Raw genomic sequence first — 22,338 nt, 5'->3', positions numbered from 1 at the left:
CTGCTAATTAGGGATGATTCAGAATGTGAACCGCTGAGTAAAAATCTCCTGATCTATGCAGCATGATTTCTCTGAATAAAGATATGCAACTGTTATCAGCTCTCGGCTGCTTTAAGCTCTGCATTCGCATGATTCCTCAGTGACCTAAACACCTCCCTGCATTGTCTTCTCACTTTAAGCCCACTCACTTTCTATTACCATAAACATGGTCACGAAGCTTCTTAGAATACAAATTTATTCTTCTACATAACTAAGAAACAAGCTAAGAGAAACAGAACTTGATGAATCTTAAACTCAGGAAATGTTATAGTTAAGAATATGAAATATGGGGAAGGCTAGCTGGCAAAATAAACAGATGAACTCTTTATTTGAATAAAGAAATATCTAAAAAAAATCCTACTTCCTGCTTTTAATAGCATTAGTGAATGAGAACAGAGTTTAGTCAAAAATAATAATAACAATTAATTTTATTAAATACAAATATCACTCTGGTCAGCTAAAACGAAGAAACCAATTCAATAATACAGAGGCTTTTCTACACTCATGCATATGTGGAGTGTGGTATATTTTCTTGGTACAATTGGAGAACTTAAATTTAAAAAGAAAATTTAAGTTCTGAGACATCTGAGATGTCAATCCAAAAAAGCACCAAATACAAGTCCAACCATTACTAGCAAGGTGTTCCTGAATAAGGAAGCCTATTTTCACCACTCTGATGAAAAATTAATAATTACTGCCTCATAATTAACTATGAGATAGTATCATAATGAAGTGAGTTTCTTTTCCCCAGAGTGGCAGAAATGAACTTCCATTTACCTGAGAAAGTGATTTTATGAAAATATGCAGCAAAGCTTGTATGATTACTTCTTAAAAGGTACATATGCAATACAGGGTAAAGTATTTCAGTCAGTTATATTTAAATGACATAAAAATAAGAATTAATAGCCATTAGTCTAAAATGAAGTCTGGACATAAATTAATGCATTCCCTTATGTTAAGATAAATATGTGATTCTTGCATTATGTGGTTTTTAAAGGAACAATTCAGATGCAACTTAATTATTTAGGTCAATCTAAAGAGGTATTAAAATTAAAATAAGAAAATAGCACAATCTGAAAATAGTCTGTTCTATTCTATTAACACTCGAATTGATTTTTATTTTCTTCAGATATTTTTTTTATACCTTACACCAGCTTGAAAACACTGTTGTTTTTTTAATCCAGCAGTTTCACTTTAAATCCTGAATATCGTGTATGTGCTTTTGCTTTTACGTCAATTGCGCTATTATCAAAAAAAAAAAAAAACAATAAAAATAAAAAATCGTCACTGTCAAATTGTTTCCTTGCTTCAGGTGAGAACTTTGGTGTAACATTAAATCTGTTGACGGCAGACCAATACTTGGCCAGTATAGGCGCAGACTTTGTAAAAATGGCGTCTGATGCAGGTTGCCCAGAGACCAGCAGCAGAGCTCTTATTGACCAAAACAACATCAGTGTTTTGTAAGTCATCTCTCCAAGGGATGAAGTCTGCCGTTGCGTCGAGAGTTGCGTCGGACAGGGAAGCGCACACCAACCGCCTTCATCATTTTTGCCATCATGGGAATCTACGGCCGCACTGCTGCACAGCTCTCTAACCAACATGAATGTCTTTACGCGTTCCAGGGGACATGATCGCCGTTCGCTCGTTTATCGCCCGTTTACGATTGAAGAAGAAGAAGTGACCTTCTCTGAGGCGGAGGATGTCAGCTCTGAAAAAGGTAAGAAAAAAGGGGTTCAGAAGTACGAAGACAGGCGGAGTGTTGGTTTATGCACGAACCGAGCTTGTGACGCGGGGCTTGTTTTTCTTCTTCTTATTGGGTTCAAATCCAGGTGCTTCTGCCCTGACGCGTAGTAGAGGTTTTTTTTTTTTTTGTTTTTTTTTTTTTTAAATTGACCATCTGATGCAAAGCAGCCACGCACACCCGCGGACTAAAAGCTCACGTCTCAAGAAAAAGCCAGAAGTTCTGCAGAGCCAGAATGAGTCACTCAGTGACTGATTTTCACTTTGTCGTTTGTCAATCAATCGCACCCGAACATGGATGATGTGTGGGTGAGGTGTTGGGAGCGTTGTCAATGTTTGGAGAAGGAGAGGGGGGGGGGGGCGCACATGTTTCTCGAGTCCCTTCTATTTATTATTGCCCACATGTTCCCATTGTGTTGTTTCCCACCATTCAGTAAATCTGTGCATATATATATGTGTGTGTGTGTGTGTGTGGTGACTCAGCTGTACTATATCTGTCATCCATCTTTTCATCTGTCACAGGTGTTACCATGGCTACTACAGACTCACTGCTGTCTTTTCTTTGAGAAGGACTCAGGTAAGCTGTGGGAAGGGTGACTCATTCACCTTTAATGGGGGCATGCTCACTTTAATAGACAGTTTATCTTTTTACATCTTGTAACTGGCTTGCCAGTAGCACTGATTTGCTGGAATGAGACATTAGGGGGGCATTAACACTGGTCAGAAGGAGAAGCTGTGGGAAAGCTGTAATTTCTTTTCTATTTTCACCAAGGGGACAGATTTTCTTGTAATCTTTTTTAACAGTGCTTTACATCAAAAGTTCTTCAGCCTTTTCAGAGGTCTTTCAAAGCCTTTCTTTGGGTTTTGGCTGCTGTTTTATTTAGTTTCACAGCAGGCCCTGTGCCTGCACATATCATGCAGTGTTTGCCTAAAAATAAAGTGGACAGGGACAAAAACAACAAGAAGGGACAAACATCGAATCAGATATGACACATGACCCGAGAGATGCATCAACCTTGGACTGAGTCTGCTGTACCTTTGAACAAATTTTCAAACCCATTTAACTTTTCACGCATTACAACCAAACTTCATTGGATGCAATTTTGATTTTAAGACAAAGACCAACCCAGAATAACACATAATTGTTAAGGGGCAGGAAAGAGTACATCTATTATTTTTTGTTTTTAGCATTTTTCTTTCTTTTTTAATAGTCATTAAATAAAAATCTGAAAAGCGTGGTGTGCATTTGTATTTGATTCTGTCCGTGTAGCTCATAATTCCCAACCCTGGACCATAAGCTTTCAAAGGGACACAAGTAAACATTTGGCAGAAGGAGGTTTGGTCAAATGAGAAAAAAAAAATATTTTGGCTATATTTACAGTGCACAGCCTCAAGTTTTGTTGAAGTAATACATGTAAACTTTAACCTTTATATAAATCAGTATACTAATTCACCAAATCTGCGTATTTTGTGCAGCTGCTACACACATTTTCTTTCTAGTTCTGCTAACTTGCTGTGAAATTGTTCAGCACACACTTTAATCTCAAAATACATCACAAATCAAAAGCAAGATGCTTATAGTGATGATAAATTATTGCTTGTTTCCATTTTAACTTCTCTGTTACACTCCACCAAAGCCAGCTTCATTCTAAGACTCTCACAGTGATTAAAGAAAGTTAGCAAATGTGAGATGGTGGTGAAGTTGTGGTGTGTAAAGCAGAAAAATGTTGCTAGTCATTAATTAGTTACACTCTGCATGACTCCTTCTCTCAGCAGAGGTCAGAGCTCAGAGAAACATCGGAGTAAAAAACAACTACAGGGGGCTGCTGGCTTTCTCCTGGCATTTTTTGGGGTATTGATGTTGATCAAATGTTGCTTCATGGAAACACTGAGCTCAGATAGAGTCACTGCCCCCTTGATGCTTTTGAAGCCAAAGGCCAAGATGAAATCACCAAATATGGATCTAATTTATTAATTCGCCTTGAAATTATGTTTCCTCTACATGGCACACAAATGAAGGACGCGGTAAGGAATGAAGGCACAGTCATAGTAATCTCAGTAACATTTCTCTATGTTTTCCTCGTGGAGCCAAGTTCTTTTAATTAGAGATGTAATGATCCAAGACTTGTGGCAGATTTTCAGTCTTATTTTTTGCAAAGCTCTGACCTGCCTGTGTTCATTTCTCATTTCTCTTTAAGAAAATACAATTAATCAGTGTTCAGCGTATTTCTTTCTAGTCTTCCTGCTCTGAACGGTAATTTATCATTTATGTATAGAAGCCGAGGCAACCTCACACTTTCGGTGTCAGAAAGCAGTTGCTGTAAAACAAGGTATTGCTGCTTTTAAAAGACATAGTTATCATGGAGTTCACATTTTATGTCAGCGATTGAAACAAATATTAAGATTAGCTTCACTAAAATTGTAGTCTTTCTGCTTATTCTAAAACAATCTAGGATAAGTCTGAGATTTCCAAAAAGTTGCTAACATTTTTAAATTGTGTATGTAAGAGCCAAAACTGAAAAATAGTAGATGGTGTAGAAATGAAATAACCAGCCAAAATCCAACTATATGTTAAAGCAGTCTGAATCCATGGTCTGGATGCTTTTATTGAATTTACACAAATTAGAAATGCCCTTCATTACTAATTTCTTCAACATATTCTGCATGCTCTAACTAAAAATACATCAATGATGTTGAAAATAGCCAAATTTTGAGTCTTCTTTTTTCACGGTAACAACTGTGAAGAGTTGTGGTTGGACCAGGATATGTTTACTGGTTCGAAAAAAAGATTTGCTATGTTTAAATTCTAATCATTTGATTATTCTTAGATGATTTCTTGGGCCATGAAGTGTTATTATTAGTTTTTCAAGTTTTCTGAAAAAATGTAGCAATTTTTAAGACATTCATAGCAATTTAAATGCAATGTCTTTCTATTCTTTCTAAATATACTCTTGTTCATTAAACCACTTAAGTCTGACTAAAAATCACTTATGAAAATTAAATCAGTAAATGAAGTTGTGTCACTCATATATAATTAGCCTCCTTTATTTAGCTGACTCTACAAACAGAAAATTGTATCCCAGGTTACGATTCGTGTAACTGGGCAAATACATTTTGCAATTGACATTGTACATATTGCACTGATATTGCAATGATGGAGCCACAGTAAGATACAAGATCTAGACAGAAAAGGCTTTCAAGGACCTTCAGAAAGACTGAAGAAATGTTGGTCGAGAGCACTTTGAAAGATTACATTGATCATTGACTATCCAATAATCAAAAAAAGATCAGATTTGACTTGTTTTACTAAGGTAGTAGCTGTCTTTTTTTTCTTCTGTTTAATCATCATGTTGATTTTGCATGTATCTAAATGTCATTGTTTTTGCTGTTCAGTATTAAAATGTCCTCCTTACACTTGGATGTCAGGTCTAACAGCATTTGTTGGACTTGGACTAATAGTCATGTGTGATAATCATGTTGTGTAAATGTCCTTTTTTGTTTTACAAATGAGCTGACAGGGGAGATTCAGCCCACCTACCCACAGAGATTATCTGGGAGTTAATCATGTGTAGTGTCCCACTGTGTCTTTACAGTCTCTGTCAGCAGGAAAGCTTTTGCTGAAGGGAGAATAGATAGTGGAACGTCATTTCTTATTTGATGTGCACAACGTAAAGAATCGCTAAGATTTTAATCGGCTTCATCAGCCACACGCAGAAGCTGCTCTTGATCACATCTTAGTCATCATTTTCTCAAGGTTGGAGAAGAATGTTAACAACTATGTGAAGCAGATAGTTTTAAGGAATATAAACCACAAATTGCATTCGACTGTTCCTGAATTTCTTTTTTTTGTTTTGTTTTGTTAGAGATGGAGTTTACAGTTCATAGATGAGGATCTTAAGAAATTGAAATCTCTGTTTGGGAAGGGTTTTAAAAAAATAAAACAGGATAGCGCCACTAGATGGGACTGTTTCATAACTCACATGCCTTGATCTTTCTAGTGATTCTCCAAACCTGACCAGTTTTACAACAGGCTGTGAATTGCTTTAGAGGGTTTACTTTTTTCTGCTCAATACTTTTAGCACTCCAACTATTCAGCTGGGGTACTGAATAGTCTTTAGGTCTTTATGCAAATGAATAAGACCCAGGTTTGAAAGGAATTATTTAATTGTTCCATATATTTCTACAGATACATTATCTTTTATGTTCTGAGGAATTGGTGGATTGATAATGAACACAACATTGATATTAAAAGACAAAAAATTTGACAAAGAAGTTTGAAGTTTCTAGCTTAGTGCTGGCTGAATATTTGACCATTCTTTTTGACTGCTTTGATTTATTTAATTAGAAATGATTGTTTATGGGCTGCAGAGTGGCTTGGTTGCTAGCGTGGTTGCTTTACAGCAAGGCAGGAAGGGTCTGGGTTTGAATCCTATTTTGGGGTCTTTCTGCATGGAGTTTGTCATTCATCATGCCATCCAATGCGTCAGTAACGTCTGAAGTGAAACAGATCAACAGTATGATGCTGCCACCACAGCGCTTGACTGTTGGTACTTTGCTTTTAGGTTCTCACATTGACTCCTCTAATTCTTTTCATGATGAACAGCTACATTTTTTTGTAAAAATATCACCAGAAGACATTTGGATTGTCTGTGTGTGGTGCTGCAAATCTCAATCAAGTTCAAGTTGTTCACGGTAAAACCAGTAGGTCTTTCACATTTGACTGGATAAAACCAGTTAAATGTTAAATTCAGTCAATTTATAGTTTATATTTAGCTTCAGCTTTGGTGAGTTTTGGTTGCTTTATACCACTCCAGCTGGTTACCATTCATCTGATGGTGAAAAGGCAGATTGGGATAAAATCAATCCTATTGAAAATGTATAGAATATGCTTAAAATTTCTATGTCTGCATATCAACGAATTTTAACAAGCTTGAAATTGTTTAACTATTTATTTTAAATTATAAAAACATACAATAAACTCAATGTCTTCACAAGAGATACCAAAAAACAATGTAGCCATTCATTTACTGTCAGTTTAAGAAAGCAAAGTAAAGAAAACCACTATCAGCTCCCAAAGACCTTGGACACTCAAACCTTCATCTATCTGCTCTGCTAATCGTTTATATCTGTATCATCTGTTGCTCACAGATCATTTTCATCTTAAGCAGAGAAGTATTCTCCCACTGAACTTGAGCTGCTCAGAATACAAATGCTGCTTACATTAGATTCTAAAATCAATAGGATCCTTTCCCAATCTGTATTAATTCCTCTCTGATTGTCTCTCAACCTCTGAAGCTCTGCTTTCACTGCAGAATGAAGAGGATGTTGAAGGAGGAAGGACGTGAGGGGAATCTGAGGGCATTTAAACTTTGAGATCAAGTGTTCTGCTTGATGGGTGAAATGTGTGGTTCTAGTTTGGATAAAATAAATTCCCAGACTTTTAAATGCCCGCTGTTGTGTTGAGTTTAGAAGTGCCGCACTGAAAGGGAACCACTGATTTTGGCTTTCTTGTTGGTCGTGATTAATTTTCTCAATGGACTGTGTGCCATTTAAACACCTGGAGGTGGAACACAAAACATGCCAGATCTCTGATGCAAGCTGGGTGCTTACAAGAGCACGTAAAAAATGACTTCTTTTTTTTTCCTTCCCAGAAAATGATGTCATTGCAGTCAGTGGGTTAGATTTGGGGAGCTGTCATGTCATAATTAAAAGAGGAACATACATGAACACATGCAAGAGCTTGGAAACAGAGCTGAATTATGAGCATTTCGGTGCTACCGCAGCCTCTGTGAGGAGGAGATTGTAAAGCAAACGCATGAAAATTGAGAAACGCAGATGCAAGGAGGAAGCATGAGTGTGCATGCTGATTGGGATGAGAGTGCGTGGAGCCGCTGAGCTGCAGAACTTCCGAATCCAGCAGATGGGAAAGTCCACGTCCTGGCTTTGTGATGATCCGTGGGAGCAACATGCAACTCGCGCCGCTGCCTCGCACTGCTGCAGTGGAGGAGTAAATGCAGAGCCCGACACTGCTCCAGGTGATCCACAGCAGCCCAGCAGACTGCTCCCTCCTCAGCCTTCCCTCTCCTCTTCTTCCTCCTTCTCCTTCTTTACCTCCACCTCTTCCTCCTCCACCTTTTCCTCCACTTCCTCTTCCTCCTCCTATGTCAGCGCTCATTTTTTCTGTGGGCTTTGGAAAAGATAAGAAAGGAACAGGAAAAAAAGAACACAGAGGAAGAATCCTGCTTTCCCTTGCTGTTCTCAAATGAGACACACCTCTGCATGACTATCAGCCGCTTCCCTGACATCGTGTGAAGACGCGCTGCATATGTGCTCCAATGTCTCTGGAACATAAAGCTGCTGCAAGGTAGGAAGACTCAGATTGATCCAGGGAAACACTCAAACACTTCTTTTCTCTGGTTTCTCTTTCTAAAAGAAGATGTACATCTGTTTCAGTCTTGCATGCATTTGAATTTAACAGGTAGAAGACAAGTTGCCATAGCAGATTAGGTAACCGGTATTAATTGCGATCGATGGGAATCACAGAAAGCTGTCAGAGCCACATAGATTTGTCTCTACTTTTAGGGGGGAAAGCAGCTTTTTTCTCCCCCCATCGCTCGGAGGGATTTGCAAGTCTTGTGTGTTTGTGAATGTAGGCGTGTGAAACAGAATCAAGCAGAATGAGAGGATTTCATCCAGGCTTGGAGATCGAAAAAACAGATTTTTTTTTCATCTTGACAGAGTGGCCAGAAAGCTTCCCATTGATCTTCTTATGTGCCATACAAGTCGACGGAATGGTTGCCTTCAAATTACCGGACACTGTGTCTTTTGTTGTTATGTAATCGTTTTTATGAATTCAGTTTGGCTCAATGAAGGAAGGAAAAAAAAAAAAAAGCCGGTCAAATTTTGTTCATGCATGTAGTTCTAAGGCTGAGAAATTTAAGATTCAAAGTGGGAAGAGATAGGAAAAGCAGGGTGATGGGAGGGTGCAGAACAACTTATTCCAACGCTCTTTGATTTGCAGAAACCTACCGGGCAAAAGCTGCAAGCATTTCAATCACACACAGGGTCTGACTGTATGTACTCTCAACCTATAAGTGACTCTAATGAGGGGTTTCTTACCTTCATCCTCCAAACAGGCACTCCTTATAATGACATAATTAGACATAAAGACTAGCCAGTGCTGCAGCGATTTCCACATCTTGCATTTCTGATGTTTGTTTGGACGAAATGACTCAAATTGCTCAGGTTGAGCAGAGAATGAAGAACTTACGTTTACCCTGTACTACCCTGTACCCTGGCTGAAACTAGAAACCTACATGTAGGCGCACAGACGTGGTCACACAGCTGTGCAGATTGAATCGGGCTTGCTCTTCCTGTGCAGCAAGGTGTCTGCCTGGTCGTTTGTCATGCGAGGCATTGGGATGCAGGGGAGGATCTCAAAGGAGCAGAGTCGCAGCTCTTCGTGGCTCCCCGGTGGCTTTTTCTGTCTTTGATTCTCCAGCAGATACGCCACTGTTCTGAAATGCTTCACTTAGCTGGAATGAGAGAGGGAAGCTCAGTTGGCAGCCCTGTGAGGGTACAGCCCGCATTACCACGGGAAAAGTGTTTTTTTTTTTTTCATTGATAAGATTGACTGATTTCTACTTACAGATGTGATTGTGAAAAGAATATTTTGACACCTGATCTGTCCAAGGTGTCTCCCACCTTTTGTTCATTGACTGCTGGAGGTCCCCATCCTCCATCCTCACAACCCTGAGCAGGTATAGCAAGTAAATGGACAGATGGATCATGGGAATGCACCTCTTTAACTTCAGATTTCTTTTGACTTTATCAGTATTTGGTCAGATTTAAAATTAGTTTCCCATGTTCGGATGTCAAATGCAGAAAAAGTTACTTTTTTCTGATTGCAACATTGGCATACTACAGTGCAAATTTTTTATTTAAAAAACAAGCTAACCAAGCCCAATTAAACTGGTTAAACAATCTAGCTCCTCCATCACATCATTACGTATCTGTTTTGCATTTCTATGGTGTTTCTATGAAGATTCCAAGCTTTAAATCGTTCTTCACATATCTTATAAAGGATCTCAAGCTAGGTTGGACATTCCATAACATGGTCATTCCCATTTAGAGATGCCACAATGCAGCATATCTCAAATGTGCTCCACTCCTGTAAAAGCGCTGTGCGAATGTTGCAACAGTAACCAATTATTTCATGCTGCTTTATGCAGACGCTCTGTCTGCATAAAGCAGACACTATTTAAAAAATTCCTATTTACATTTTTTAAAATAGTAAACAGGGCAGGTGGCCCTATCTTCAAGTTAATTCAGGTTGTAGTTATTTAACTCACAATGGTATTCAACAAAAATTGCATTGGTGGATTCTGTACATTTTACGGCCTTCGTCTTAATAAACACACAACAGGAAAGAGGTGCATCATAAATTACACGCCTACTTTATATCCATAAATGGGTTTGATGTTTCATACAACAGGCTCTACTAGTTCATGTTCAGAGAAATAATTTTAGATTCGCCATCATATATTTCAAAACAAAGAAGTAACAGCAGCTTAAGATGGATTGTTTTACTGTTGATATGAAATAGATTTCTAACAAAGTATACATCTAAGAGTTTAACCTTTTATACTGCTGTATGGAAATCTGGAAACATGGAAATCTGTCTGCCCTTATGCAGGTTTCCTGGATGTATGATGGCAGAAAGTGAAATACCAACGAAAACGATTTAAATTTAGCTTGGGGTGGCCAAAGGTTTTTCCAAAGGAGGGCTTAATAATTAGAAATTGCCCATGGAAGAATAGTCTTCCGTGGCGTTCCTTTCAATCATAAAAGTCACTTAATATGATCAGTTCTTCAGTGAGTCTTAAATAACGCATGATGAGATGTAATTTGCAGGTTGTGTAAAAGCCGAAAAATATGGACATGCCTTATTCAGCTGAATTCTCTCCAAATCTTTACTACACGAGGAAAAATTGATGGAAAATACAGAAAATAATGAAACATATTTTTCTGAAAATGAAAAACACATTAGTGCAATTGTTTCATGCTCAAACGGTCTAAAACATGCATTTTAGGTTATCTGGAGACAGTAAAATACCCTTAGGTCTGAGTGCATGCATGGAGCCTCCATTTTCACACCACATTTTCATTTGGTTTTAGTCAAAGCTTGGTCAGCAGTGGTCATTCTACCTTGAGTTAACTAAATTGTCTTGCATGTTAGTCAACTGAAATATAAAGCTATATAAAGATACCTTGTTGAGGCTATCAGCTTTCATAAAAAAAGCTATTTGAAACTGAATTAACGTTTCACTTTGCAAGATGCAGAAACAAATGAATGTTTTCTATTTGAAACTATCCATCCATAGTCTATACCCTGCAGACAACCCAAACCCATGTATGCACAGCGAGAACATTCAAACTCTGTGCAGAAAGACCCCGAATTGGAATTAAAACCCCAGACCTTTTTGCTGCAAGGCAACAGTTCAACTAACTGCTCCACTGTGCAGCCCTTCATTTGAACCCACTTTATTCAATTAGACTTTTCATTAGACTCGAATATAAAAAACCTTAAACAGGATTTATGCAAAAAGCGCACATGCTACACATCACCTATTGCGCCTTTCCGCACGACAAAAACGAAAACAGATGAGATTTCCTTCCATCCATCTACAGTATTTTCTGTACACCCTTGCGGTTGGGAGGGGTGCTGGTGCCTGACTCCAGGGAACATTTCGGGTGAGAGGCGGGCTACAACCTGGACAGGTCGCCAGTCTGTCGCAGGGCAACACAGAGACAGACAGGACAAACAACCATGCGATGAGATTTCCTCTCCTTTTTATTTTTTTGTCTAGTTTTTATTAGTAGATGAAAATGTCAGTTATTCTGCAATTGTTTTAGTTAGTCTGCATGTGTTTTCTTTCTCATTTTTTGTTTTTAATTAATATTGCATGCATGGTCATTTGTCATGTATGGTTCTGTTTGAACACTACTAAGATAATTCAGAACAAAACTTTTAAGATGATCTTACTTTTTTTTGTCAAAACAAAGCATGAATTATTCCTACTGTTATTAAAATAACATATTGAAAAATCTGGTTATATTTTTAATGTAGATGGCATTTAATCACTTTCTGAATTTTGATGCCTATACTTAAAGAAAAAAAAAGCAGCTACAAATGTAGTAATTGCAGAAGTAGTTATTTTTAAGTGCTTACTGCACAGAATATCATACATTTTATTGATCTGCTTTTTCTATAACTAGCTGATGTGAGCTAGTTAATTAGCCTGGCTGCTCATGTAGACACTGCTTAAAATATTCCCCGCTAGTAAGTTTCTTGGTCTTTGGAACTGAAAATATTTCCAAAGCAATGCATTTCTTGTATAATTGAGGGAAAACCGAATCCGTTTCCCTTCACTGACTCAACAGTTGTGGTAGAAGTTTGCTTTTTTACTCTGTTCTCCATACAGGCAGAGATATCGTTCAGCACTTTTTCTGACATCTAATTACAAGGAAGTATGATGGAAAGTTTATGCAGTTCAGAAACCATAGCTGCTTAAACCAACCAATGACTAATTTCTTGTGCGTTCCCTCCCTGTGGAAGCAGGTCTTTTGTCTCTAGGCTGACTAAATCTTTGCAATCTTGCAAACAATGGCACTAAGGTTTAACATATTTTTGCCGTTTGTTTCCAAAGAGTCCCTTTCATTTCCAGATGTTACTTTGCACTTTTTAGATCATAACTTTTGTGATCTACTCATACATAAAGCAGTCACCAACACAAGCCATTTTCTCAGCTAAACTACCCTGTAGCTTGTTCATAGTAGAATTACTTCTTTGATTTCTCTTTCTCCAGTAACACATTTTATCTGAACACTTTCTTTGTCCACTGCACTTCATTAAAATGCTGGTTTTGGGAGGTAGAATTACATATTGTAATTTGTAACACTTTGCATCTTTTAACTGTCTGTTTTGGTCACTAAGCTTAAAAGTTGGATTCTGACTCACTTATAACCCAGATCAATAATAACCCATAATTTGCTATTTTTTAAAAAAAAGGCTAAATCAGAGTTTGACCTTATAAACAGTCCCAAAAGTTTGCAAATGTCATTGTTGCTGTTTAAATCCTTTCTTCATGAATTAGCAAAGAGGTGTTTATGAAATGGCTAATCTGGTTCTGTTCCCCGTTTGTCTACTTATGGCGTATGATTTGTTTTAGGATTAAGCCGCGCTGCCTCTGACTGTTAATTGAATCTTTGCTTTTCTGCTGAGGTTTGGAGGTCAGGAAGAAAGAATTAACTTCCTGTTATCTAACAGGCTGATTCATTACCTTGTGCAGAGCAGGACAATTCATAAAAATGCAATTATGTAATTCTGCTAAGCTGTAGAATACTGGTGACCACACATTTATTTTAAACTTGGCTTTTATGTTGTCTCACTCCTCTGGGTGCGTCCCGATCTGCAGATACATTGAAAGTAAAACTGGGATATCCAGGCCCAGTTCTTCTTTATGTTCTGTTGAGTAAAGCTGATGCTTTCTAGTTTGTGCAATTTCCTCTTTGCATCTTGGTCCAAGCTGGATTTAACTGAATGTAATCTGAAGTATCTGCAGATGGCATTAATTCCAATCCGCAAGCATAAATCAGTTAAATTGAGCATGGATAGCTAGTTTTCTTTTCTTTTCATCTTCTTTTACGTGATTGCATTAAAAAAAGACTAAGTAGATGAAATTTTCTGAAGCTGCAACATGAGACAGCAATGATGACAGACGTGTCAAGTAGCAACACCTCCCTGGGATTCCACAATTAACTTTCCTCTTCATGAAGGATCGTGTGTGTGTGTTTGTGGGGTTTTTTTCCCCACCAATTTGTAGACCAGAGTGTTGTAGTTTCACATCATTTCTCTGTCTTGTCAGTTGTCTTCCATCATGGCTGTGCCACCTATTAATTACTTTTGCAGCATCTCAGTTTATCAACTTTCAGCTTGCATCACATCAGATCACAAAGCTTTAAGAGACACACAGAGCATCTCAACTTAGCAACTTATAATTAGAGAAGCGCAAACAGAAAATACCTTGGAGCAGTGCTTCTCATAAGCTTTGCCTCAGTAATCCATTTACCACCATCTTGATTTGAAAATGTTAACATTTTCTACATTAAAATAAAGAAAAAGGACAAAAAGACTGGCAGAAATAAGCATGAATTGGTATGACAAACTCAGTATGAAAACCTAAAGTAAATTTATCATGGTTTTCGCAGTATTTACACATTTAAAATTAAATGTAAAAGGTGATCAACCTGTTTTTTTAAGCAAGCAAATTAACCAATATCCCTGCAAACATGGGAAAAAAAAAAAAAGAATAAAGTCTAGCTAAATTTAGTGAACTTACCAGTATAACTGCTTTCATATAAATCTGCTTATTTCGCATTATATATTCCACAGAGTATTATAAACTTTACTAAACGTCTTGCTATGGTTTTGAAGGTAACACATTATTATTACTTGTTTTGGTAATTGTAGATTATAAACTATAAACGTTTATAATTTTCTTTTCTCCTTTGGTGTTTTCCCGCCTTGTTCTAAGTAATATTTCTATATGAATTTGCAGCTGTATGTACATTTTTCCCTCTAAAACGATTATTATTAATATAATCTCTGCTCTTTCATCACCATTCCAAATCTGATATCCGATTTTTGTCTTGTGGGCAAACAGTAAGACCCTGGATGGATGGAAATAACCAGAATTCCTGCTCCGTTTCAATCCTTCCGAGTATAGCACCATTTTTGGTAGCAAGTGAAGCTGTGTGGGGGTGTATGAGTGAGTACAAGAGTGAACAAAGAGTGCGCTTAGAGGAGTGAGCTAGATATGGGCATCAGAGAGAAACACTACCGTACAGGAACATGAGGGAACCCATCCTCTCTTTGCAAATTTTTACAGTAGCAAAAAATACTATCTATTACAAAATAACGAATGTTGACCATAATGTGGGGCCACCCAGAGATTAGTCCTAGCCCAAATTGTTCACACCACCTTAAATGCAAAAAATAAAACTCATTGCAGTTCTGTGGCTCAAACTTGGTTTTTATTCATTCTCTGCAATGCATCTTATCAAGACCGAGCATGAATGCCATTTTACCTACACTCAGGGTTTTGACTGTTGAAACAATGTTGAGAGAACATTTTACAGTTTACTGGAACAGAACCCCCTTCTTTTCTGTCTGAATCTGATCCAAAATGTATCCCTTTGCAAGTCCGGTTCTGTTTGTGTCGAAAGTACACAAAGGTAAGTCAAACACTGATGAGATAAGAATCGTACAGTACAAACTGAACAGCAGGATGAAAGAATTCATAGTAGATGTCCAATATGTCATCTGGATTTCATTGCCCTTTAAACTTCAGGAAATCCCTCTTACAGGTGTGTTTGTGTGCATGCTTTGGGACTGAAAATGGTGTCGCAATTAATAATAGAATCAGTCGTCTTGTGTGTGTGTGTGTGTGTGTGGTGTGATTTGGCTTCCCTAATGAGGACTGGATTCATCCTTTAGTCTCTGACAGTACGCTGAGCGGGATATGCTGCTCTCCAGCTTGTTTCCATGGAGATACTGAGGAGGTGTAGCTGCCCCCTACCCTCCTCCCACCCCCTTTCTTTTCTGCTGTACATTCCTCCAAACAGTGCTTCTTCATAAGATGGATCTGGGCCAGAGTGTGCCTGTGTGTGTAGGCGTGGATTAACAGTGTGTTAACGGGTGTACCGATACTTTGGGAGTCATTGACTGATGTTGGTGTGCAATTGTTGTAGTGTTAAGTGATTGTGTTGTGAATACACAGCATGATGGTGTTTGTCAGTGTGTGTTGCACAGCCTGCTTGTGTTATTTCTACTGGTGGCTAATCCTGAAGCTCTACAGTAGCAAATGTGGAATGAGTGGAGTGAATTACAGAGGATAAATTAAGAAATTGATGTGTGTATGTGTGTGTGTGAGCATCAGATACGTAGGTTAATCAGAGTCAGTAAAAGAAAGAATTTAGTAAGATGGAGACAAAGAAATAAGAAACTGAATATAAAAAGAAACAATCTAATTACTCTAGAAATTAATCGTCAGTACTAAATGTTACATGTTGTAATCTTCTGCTTTTTGTCAGTTTCAGATCCCCTTATCAAGTATTCATATCCATTAAACTTCTTTTTTTTTTTTTACCTTTTACACCTCAACTACAAACTTCAGGGAATTTAAATAGGATTTCATATGATAGACAAAGACAAAGTTCAGTTGATCCTTGGTATTTGAGTGGTTGAGGGACCACAAATGCCAATGAATAGTTAAAATCCAAGAATTTGTGAAATCTGCTCTAAAAATGCTTATACGCATGTTTTAATACTTCACACACAAAATACCTTCATATGCATTAATACGCACTATGGAAACCATCTTAGCACTACCGCAGGAGCTAATATTTACACTTTATTCTCTTGGGGGTTCAGTAAATCGGTGCCAAAGAAAAAATGCCAGTACTGGTTTGCTGCACTTTCCATCAAATATTTTTGATATGGTCTATAAAAACAAATGTGAATAGATGATTTTCCTGAAATAATTTAGAGTCCACCAATAGGCAGGAGTCTATATTACTACTGCACCACTGAAAAGAGAAATGGAGAAGATAACATGTTTTTATGATTTAAATACTTTTTACAGGTTAAAATATGAAAATTATGATGAGTATTTTCTGTTACGCCTCTGCATGTATTTTAAAATTATAAATGCAATTCTTTGCACATGAATCACACTAGTAATGGTTAATGCTCATTCCACACCAAGAGTTATCTGTAAAGCACTAAGCAATCTGAGTTATGCCTAATTATACCTAATTTCACTAATTTACATACTAAGTGCCCATGTTTACATCTTTATTTTCATGCACTATTTCCTAGTTAATTATCTTTACTTAAATTAGGGGAAAAAAACACTTTTTTAGTAACTGTTTTAATAACTGTAAATTAATTGCTGTGTCGAGGTAGTTTTATGTTAAAAATACTCTAAACCTCAATGCTATAAATAGATTTGTAGATGTGTTATTTTTTCGATAAAGTAACCACTCTGGGCTGTGAAATCAAAAACAAAATCCAACAGTTCTTGCTTGGAAAGGTGACAAAGGTGACAAGAGACTCCTGCCAGACAAAAGAGGCCACCACAGGGACGAAGTGTGTCCAAAATAGCTGTGAAAAGAATCTTTTTGCTGTGACAGGCTGTTTTAGTGGAGACCTGAACAGAAAGTGCCTGCTGCAGCCTGGCTAGGGCAATCCTTGTACCAAATATATATATTTTTTAATCCTGTAACTTTTTTGTTAATACAATGCTTTTCTGACTTTGAAAATTAATTCTTAAAACTATTGATAGTACCATCCATCCTTCCATTCTTTCGTTCGTTCGTTCTTTCTTTCGTTCGTTCGTTCTTTCTTTCTTTCTTTCTTTCTTTCTTTCCTTCTTTCTTTCTTTCTTTCTTTCTTTCTTTCTTTCTTTCTTTCTTTCTTTCTTTCTTTCTTTCTTTCTTTCTTTCTTTCTTTCTTTCTTTCTTTCTTTCTTTCTTTCTTTCTTTCTTCCTTCCTTTACACAAAGTCAAAGGTTGTGCAGATAAGTTGCAAAAAGTGTCCCTTGTGTCTTTTAAGATGCAGGCCAGTTTCAAGTCGAGCTATGAAAACTGGTAGACAAGTAAAACTGTAAGATGAACAAAAACTCTTTTTGGAGGAATGCCCTAAACTAAACAGGAAATAGGCTGTTTTGGGGCAATTTTAATCGTTTACCTGTAATTTCAAAGGGATGTTGATATTATTTAACATTACTACAGTAACAGTTCTGCCTACTTTCTGGTCTTTTGTACGTTTTTTTTTGTTGTTGTTGCAGATTTTACATTAATAATGATTGCAAAAAACATACATTTATATTTCCCTTTTTTCTATTGTTACCAGTAAGGAAAAGGGATTAACTGCATTAGAAAATCTAGTTTCGGTTTGATTGCCTTCGTGATTAAATCCATGTTTTTTTTTTACTACTGTCAATATACAATGAACCACTCTCTGTGCAGCTAATAAAATATGCTTAAAAGATTGGCAGCAGTCATCTCAGTCTCACTCTCTGGGGAGCATTTATACGATCAGTGCAAGTCACTGCAGGAGAAATGCTGTGTGTGTGTGTGGGGGTGGGGGGGGGGTGGATGTGTGTTTAGACATTAAGAATACCCTTACCCCTCAGACTTGATCCTTTGCCAGTGCATGCTACCTGCTGTGTGTTAATGACCAGAGTGCTCTGACTCACACAGGACGCCCGCGTCTGCCAGGTGGTTCTTGTCCACACAGGCAATTCAAGGCGCTAATCCTAATGTGTAAAAGCAGCACCCGGTCAGGCCAAAAAGGGGAAGGCTGGTAGCAATGCACAGGATGAAACAGAAGCATTGGAGAGTATTGAATTGGTGTGCAGTTTTGGTGGAAACTCACATTCTTCTCTGTCATGTTTCTGAAGAACATGGGTAAACAACTAGAGATTGCTAAAGAAGCGTTTTAAAGGATATTAACTCAGACCACCTGTGAAAGGCTTCTGGTTTGACATTTGACAGATGCCAAGTTACTGATCTATCCTCTCACAAAGCGCGAACCCTTTTTTAGTTTCTATTCCAACTCAAACTTCTTCAAAGTGTTATATCACTGGCAAGTCTTTAACTAGCCTTTAATTAAAAAGCTTCCTTTCTGGAAACTCTCCATTAACCATGTAAAATGGTTTGACTTGATTGTCAGATGCTACTGGCTCATAACGCCATTCATATATTTTTAAATTTATTTAATTCTATGTTTACTGCAGATTTTACAAACATGAAGACATTAAAATGCCAGAGAAAAAAGCAGTATCTTTTACCAATAAGACATCTTCAGAAAAGCTATGAATGTGTGAGCTGGTTATCTGCTATATTCCAGTTTGTCCACTAAGTGCTCTTTCAAATCATGTTAGCAACATTTTGTGGCTAATGTAATAATTTATATCTTATTTTTGATATTTTTATCAGCACTTCACCAATCCTCTGAAAATGGCCTAGCTTTGGACTGAAAATAAGTGAACACAAATACAGAGAAACTGTTTTAGACAACTTTAAACAATTGAAAGAAATCCTGAGCTTGTAAAAACAAAGTGAAGAAATGAAAAATGACTAAAGACATTTGTATAATATTATGCTTTTAAGTTTTCTGTTTCCCAAGTATATATACACATACAAGTACAATGCCTTTAAAATCAGTCATTTGAATGTGTAGTTTTCAATAATCTGAACAGGGTCAAAATTAGACATAAAAGATAGGCATCCATCCCCACTGATACATTCAAAAATGTAATTTAGCAAGTTTCAAAGAAACCACACACTTTTTGTGGCTGTCAGCAAAGCTCTGGCATAATTCTGACTTGATGATTGACAGATCTTATTATGAGAAATGTTACCTTTCATTTAAACTGGCTAGTTTCCTGGCTACCCTGCATCTTACTCATTAATACCTCAAAAAGGCACAGGACAGACTAAAAATAGTTTACACTGGAGCTTTGACAGAGTGATTCAAGAAGCTTAACATTAACTTCTTTCCTCTCTGAAGCCAGTTTTGATTATTTATTTATGTTGGAAAACCATAATTTGTCGGAAAATTGTAAAATTCGGAGATAGTACTTCATTTTATTCCCTTTGTAAGGTGTACAAATATTGCTGTCTAAAAAAACTCTTAATTCTGCAGCATAATGGTGCCACCACCTTACTTGACAGTTTGTACATTGCTTATGTAAATTTCAGTCACGGATCAGAATCTGGTCAGAACATAATAAATTATTATATTCAAAGGAAAAAGAAGATGTGGTAAACAGATGGAGACTAGGTGTAGGGAGAAAATAGAAACACAAAATGAACACTTCACAAAATGTTATACCTATATACACACACCTTATCACATACATGTTATAAAAATTTGTAAACCTTTTGCACCAAGTCATGTTATATTCCGCTGTGACAAATAACCTCCATGGAAAACCCTAAGTCAGCATCCGGAAGGGGAGAAAAAAAATTGCAATAGCTGTTTATTATCCTCCAATTTTCAAAGTTTTACCTATGTCCCTTAAAATCAGGACTTTTTTAATTCTATTTATGAGCCACAAACCAAGTATGACACCATATTATAAGACCTTTAAGGAAACATATTAATTGCTACTCATTTACTCATGATGTGTCGGGATGCCGAGGTGAGGAGACAGACAACAAAGTCCGACCTCCTTCTGGTTGTGACAGTTTAATTCAAAACTAATTATGGAAAATACTGAATCTTATCTAAAGGTTCCTTTGACGGAGTGAAAATGTTGGCATATGCCTTCAGAAAGCTTGTGTTAGACTCAAGTCGGTATGGAGGAGCGTATTTAAAGCATTTTTCATTCTCCTCAGGAGGAAATTAAAGATTTGCCAGAATTAAAGCTTATCAGAAAGGGTATAGCTTTAGTAGCAAATATTGCCTGTTTAGATAACATTCACATTCAGCACTTCAGAGACCGGCCAGCACATTGTAGGATGAGAACGAGAGATGAAGAAAAGCAAATATGTCTGCTTTAAACCACTTTCTCACAGCCTGTTTAGACACAAAATCTATTTTCACAAGACTCATAAATCAACATGCTTTGTGTGTTTTGATGCAGTGTTCCAAAATCCCCAAACCTTAGAATCTTTATTTTGAAATGTTACAGTAAGTCAGGGGGTCCCACTTAATTCATTTTTTAAAAAACACACAAACACCCTCCAGGCCTCTTTATTCTTTTATAAATCATGTTTTTATTTATATACAGTGGATCACAAGGTTGTGTGTACTTTCACAACATGCACCTGTGACTAGGAGCCACAGGCGGTGGGCGTATAACTCGGCCATCTTCACCTTAGCAAAATCTTGATATGTATCCCTTTTCTTGTCTGAGCTCTGTTACAATCCTGCTGAATGTTTTTTATTTATTTATGCAATTAAGACATTTAGTGCTAAAACACAAGTAACGTGATTGTGATAACTTTATCAAACCGTCTTCGAACTGCTATCAAAATGACAATTTCTAACAAATTTTAAGTACCTTGCTACTTTTTAATAACTTAGTCATCTATGCTGTTGAATTTTTGTTTGAAATTTTGTTGTCTTCATATAGTTTGGTGCTGTTTAGAAAAATATTGTGAACATATAGTGGCATAGTTAAAATTTAAGGGACTGTTAAATTGCATGAACCACAAAAGGGTTGTTAATTAAGTTCCTGATAATGAAAATCTCGTCCTAAACTGTGTGCAGGGTGGAAGTTCTGATTTTCTTTGAGTCTGGTCCTTTTTTTGTGCGCGTTGTCCTGCTCTGTTTCTATTATATTAGTTGTTTGTAAAGACGAAATCAAAATTTATGAGGAGAATGTAATAAAGTCTGGTTCTGTCATCTACCAAATGAAAATTGCAGTACAAAACAGAGCATCTAAATTCTACTATGACACTGCTTGTTCTCCTGAAATCGAATTATATTATTTATTTGCTAAAAGAATATTTAGAAAAATGTGCTAAAGATCTGAAGGGATCGCATGTGATGAAACTTCTATGAAATGTGCCTTTTTTCCTGGACCCTTTCAGCCTGGTATTCTTGCAGAATTGCATCTTAACAAGCAACACTACCACCCCAGGCAATCTGAAAAAAGAGCAAATAGCGTACAAGGATGTCTGCAGATGGATATAATAGGAAATATTGCAACGTGAAGAACACCCAGTTTGGGCTTGTGTCATCTTCCTCTGCAGCATCTTTATTAAAATATTCTGTCGCTGCAGTGCGCTCTTGGTGTCTTTAGAAGAGACAGCTTCTGCTGAATGTCAGACATTGACAAATCACACTTGAGTGTGACAGTCGCACTGCTTCTTGTGTGCACACATAATAGACTGAGCTTCAGCAGGACAAGAAGTGTTTAAAACTGAATGTAAACTGAGATGTTAATGATTATCTTTTAAATCTCAGTGTTTACGTCTGAGGGATCTCTGTAATTTGAAGCACATAAAGGATTTATAGAATAAATGGGAGTCGCAACGTGCATCATACACAAAAGTGAGAATGATTTTCATTTGAGCAATGAAAACAGATATTGATGAAGTTTGTGTTGTATCATGTTTTCCATATAAACCTGCTAACTTCCAGTCTGCATAGGCCAGCAAGAAATACCCACTGTACGATAACGTAGTATAAATGTTTAGGAAAATGTAATGGCTTTCAAATAGAAATGGCATTTTTTATTTGAAGCCCTTCCTGCTGCACTGATTATTACAGTCATGTAAATGTAATTACTCTTTTATTTATTGTCCTTGTGATTATGAGAAATAAAATTAAGCAACCATATAGACTAAACCCCTAATAAATGTAGTTTTGGTTTTGCTAATTCAGCAGAATGTTGTAGCCGTTTGGGGATCAACATCATAAGCATAAAAAGCTGATTAGGTGATTAATTAGTCAAGCCGTTTGCTGTTAAAGTTAGCCTG

At 37.0% G+C, this 22,338-nt stretch overlaps 1 protein-coding gene across 7 annotated transcripts in view; it reads left to right on the top strand.

The window, feature by feature from the left end:
* Nucleotides 1–1,273: 1,273 nt before the first annotated feature.
* The window catches only part of LOC102224710 (disks large-associated protein 2-like), a 102,308-nt gene continuing 81,243 nt past the window's right edge, over nt 1,274–22,338 (top strand). For 3 of the 7 annotated variants that reach the window (XM_023347556.1, XM_023347555.1, XM_023347554.1), the window contains exon 1: nt 1,278–1,756. In XM_023347556.1, the coding sequence (XP_023203324.1) occupies nt 1,639–1,756 (118 nt within the window). In that variant the 5' untranslated portion in view covers nt 1,278–1,638. Of the gene's footprint in view, nt 1,757–2,301; nt 2,357–7,745; nt 8,144–22,338 lie in introns of those variants that run through there. The other 4 variants (XM_023347557.1, XM_023347560.1, XM_023347558.1 and 1 more) reach the window with 4 other exon arrangements.

The sequence above is a fragment of the Xiphophorus maculatus genome, chromosome 15 (genome assembly GCF_002775205.1).
Source record: "Xiphophorus maculatus strain JP 163 A chromosome 15, X_maculatus-5.0-male, whole genome shotgun sequence".
Lineage (NCBI taxonomy): Eukaryota > Metazoa > Chordata > Actinopteri > Cyprinodontiformes > Poeciliidae > Xiphophorus > Xiphophorus maculatus.
This window is presented reverse-complemented; position numbering and strand designations above follow the sequence as displayed.